General features: G+C 28.5%; 1 protein-coding gene across 1 annotated transcript; it reads right to left on the bottom strand.

Annotated features, from left to right (window-relative positions):
* LOC114367226 lies at window positions 1–611 on the bottom strand. Its single transcript, XM_028324367.1, has one exon. It carries the CDS (start codon window positions 513–515, stop codon window positions 204–206), a length of 312 nt encoding a protein of 103 aa, XP_028180168.1. The 5' UTR covers window positions 516–611; the 3' UTR covers window positions 1–203.
* Between the last annotated feature and the right edge of the window lie 2,214 nt (window positions 612–2,825).

Raw genomic sequence — 2,825 nt, 5'->3', positions numbered from 1 at the left:
TATCACCCAAAAATATGTTCTCTTAGAATAAAACATCTACAAGATCTCCCTAATCCATTTATACTTTTGCACAGCAGCTTGATGATGACAACAATAATAACAAAGATTAACAGGGTAAATCCTCTCAGATAGTGTCTCTATAAGCTGATTTTGAGGAAACTTTATATTTACTTATATATAACAAGTATTTATGGAAACATAACTTAAGAAATCCCTAATCCAATTGGGAAGAAGAAACGAAGGTTGAAGAGGGTGGTTGGTACCGCGACAGCGATGGCAATAATCCAGGAATACTTGAGGAAGGTGCCGAACCATTCCCAGAATTCAAGTTCTATCTTCTCTAGGAGCTTCTTCTTCTTCTTCGCGCACGCCACGTGGAGGTGGAGGTTTCTGCTTCTCGTTCGGTCAGGGAAGAGGAGACCACCACCGCCGCCACGGATGTAAGGAATTGCGGTGGTTCTGTTGCCGCAGGGAATTATAGCCCCACCGCTGCCGATGCCGACGGTGAACGCCATTGGTGGATGAGAATCAATGCGCGCCACAGATACAATTTATGATAACGATGACACAGCAATAACGTTTTTTTTTTCAATTCCGTGCTAATATCCATGAGGATTTTTTCTTATGCTAAATAAACCAGACTTTTTTTTTTTGGAAAAATAAAATAATCTGATTTTTGCAATACCAATAATTATTTTTTTAATATAATTCATCGGATTTTGCTAAGTGTATTCTTAACCATTGATTAAGAAATTAAAAGTAAAACATGTTTATCCTAAAAATTATAAGAGAATCTTGATAAAAAAAAATATGAATAACATAATTTTATATATTTTAATAAATTTCTAAATTTTTTTAATTAATGGTCCAAGAACACAGGTTAGTATTTATCAATAAATTATCATTCACTTTAATATTTAATTTTTTAAGTGGTCACTTTAAAGTTAGAAAATATACATTGAGATGGCTTAGAGCATGCAGCCAGAGATACGAAAGATTGTTTGCACAAACATTTATATCCTTTTCTTTTGTATTTAGTTTGTGTTCCATCATTAGATTTATCTTAAAATTTTTGTCATAACAAATTGGATGGAAAATCAAATACTTCTGTTTTTTTTACACGAATCAACCAAGCACTTAATCGTTTCATTATTTGTCTTTTTCATATGCTAAGATTGAGAGCATAATTTATTTAGCATAATGACTAGGATTTTATATATATATTCAAAGCATATTTTATTTCTGAAGCGTTAAAAATACACTTTTTAATATATTTTTTAAAATACACTATCTCTAAATTGAATAAAATTTAGTAAAAATTACAATGTCAAGAAAATAATATTTAAATACCGTAGAAAAATATATTTTGAAATTTTTATAAACTTCAACTAGTAGAAAAATATATTTAAATTAATGTATCAGATAATATGTTCAAACATTTCTCATTTTATTTTGTTTAAAAATATTTATGTTATTTCATAAGTATACATTTTTCTTTTCCATCATTTTCTACCCAATTAAATAAGAAAAGAAAATTTTATTTTTTATTTTGTCTTCTTTCTTCCTTTTATTCTGTTTTTTTTTTCCTCAACCAAGCAAGTTGGTAAAAAGTAAGAGTATCACTGAGGCTTTTTAGTTTTTTATGACAGCCACTGTTCATACTCAATATTTTTTATCACAAGCCACAAGTTCATAACTTCATATTCAAAGACCTCGATTGATGATCCGGGTGTTTTAAGTTTTTATCATTGGATTCTTTTCCTGACTTTACTCTGTACGTATACTAATGTATTAAAATAGTAAAAGTTTTATTACTTTTATTATTTTTATGTTGTGAATTCATTAAAAGGCATCTTAAATGTTACTTTTAAAACGATTCTTATAAAAACTATTAATTGTACTTTATATGATGCTTGTTTGTTAAAGGACATAATAATTTATATGATGCTTGTTTGTTAAAGGACATAATAATTTTTAATTAATAATAAATCTCTATGCAGCTTTTAATATTTTTCATGTAACAGTATGAAAAATATTAATTTAAAATAAATTAATATTTTTCTATCAAGTTGAAAAGAATAGATAGTTATTAAAATCAAATCTAAAGAGAACGTTAAAGGAGAGTTCGGATGATTGAAATTTTCCTTTAACTAATTACAAAAATAGTGGATAAAATATAATTCTAAAAGTGAAAGGAGAAAAAATATGAAAAATATTTATTTGAGAGGATAGAGACAGTAAAAATCTCAATGTCTAAATTATTTTTTTAGTTTATAATATAATTTAATAATAAGGGATTACTATGTTTATTTATTTTTCATCACATTTAAATTAAAATTATTGTATTTGTACATTTAACTTTTCTTTCGTTTTATTTTTTATCTCTCATACATTTATAATTTACAATGTTTGTCAGTTTTTGTTTTTTTTTTCTTCCATCCACACACTACAAATTTAAATGATAAAATTGTAAATTTGATCTCCCATTTTATCTCTAATTTCAGATTTTATCTCTCGGTAAAATTATTCACGAATTTTGTCCTCGTATTTAATCAAATCACGCAATGTTGGTCTTCTAACCCACAATTGGACATTGACTGACATGTGTCAACGTCTGAGAGGTACCTCAAACGGTTCGCGATTTTTAACCAAGTGTGGTAAAAAAAATTACGATAACCCTAAAACCTCAAAAAGCCTCATTCCATGAAATCCCTAAAACGTTTTGCGGCGTTGTTGCCTACTCGTCGTCCTCATCGTTGCCTCGTCATCCTCATCATGGAAAGGATTTTCACGTTGTACACCTCGGAGGCCCGAAGTCGCGTGAT

The sequence above is a fragment of the Glycine soja genome, chromosome 9, assembly GCF_004193775.1.
Source record: "Glycine soja cultivar W05 chromosome 9, ASM419377v2, whole genome shotgun sequence".
NCBI classification, from domain to species: Eukaryota; Viridiplantae; Streptophyta; class Magnoliopsida; order Fabales; family Fabaceae; genus Glycine; species Glycine soja.
Note: the sequence above shows the minus strand (reverse complement) of the source record. Positions and strands in the feature narration are given on the sequence as shown.

Excerpts from the sequence above, each read along its gene's own strand:
- LOC114367226 (XM_028324367.1), bottom strand. The coding sequence starts at position 515 with ATGGCGTTCACCGTCGGCATCGGCAGCGGTGGGGCTATAATTCCCTGC.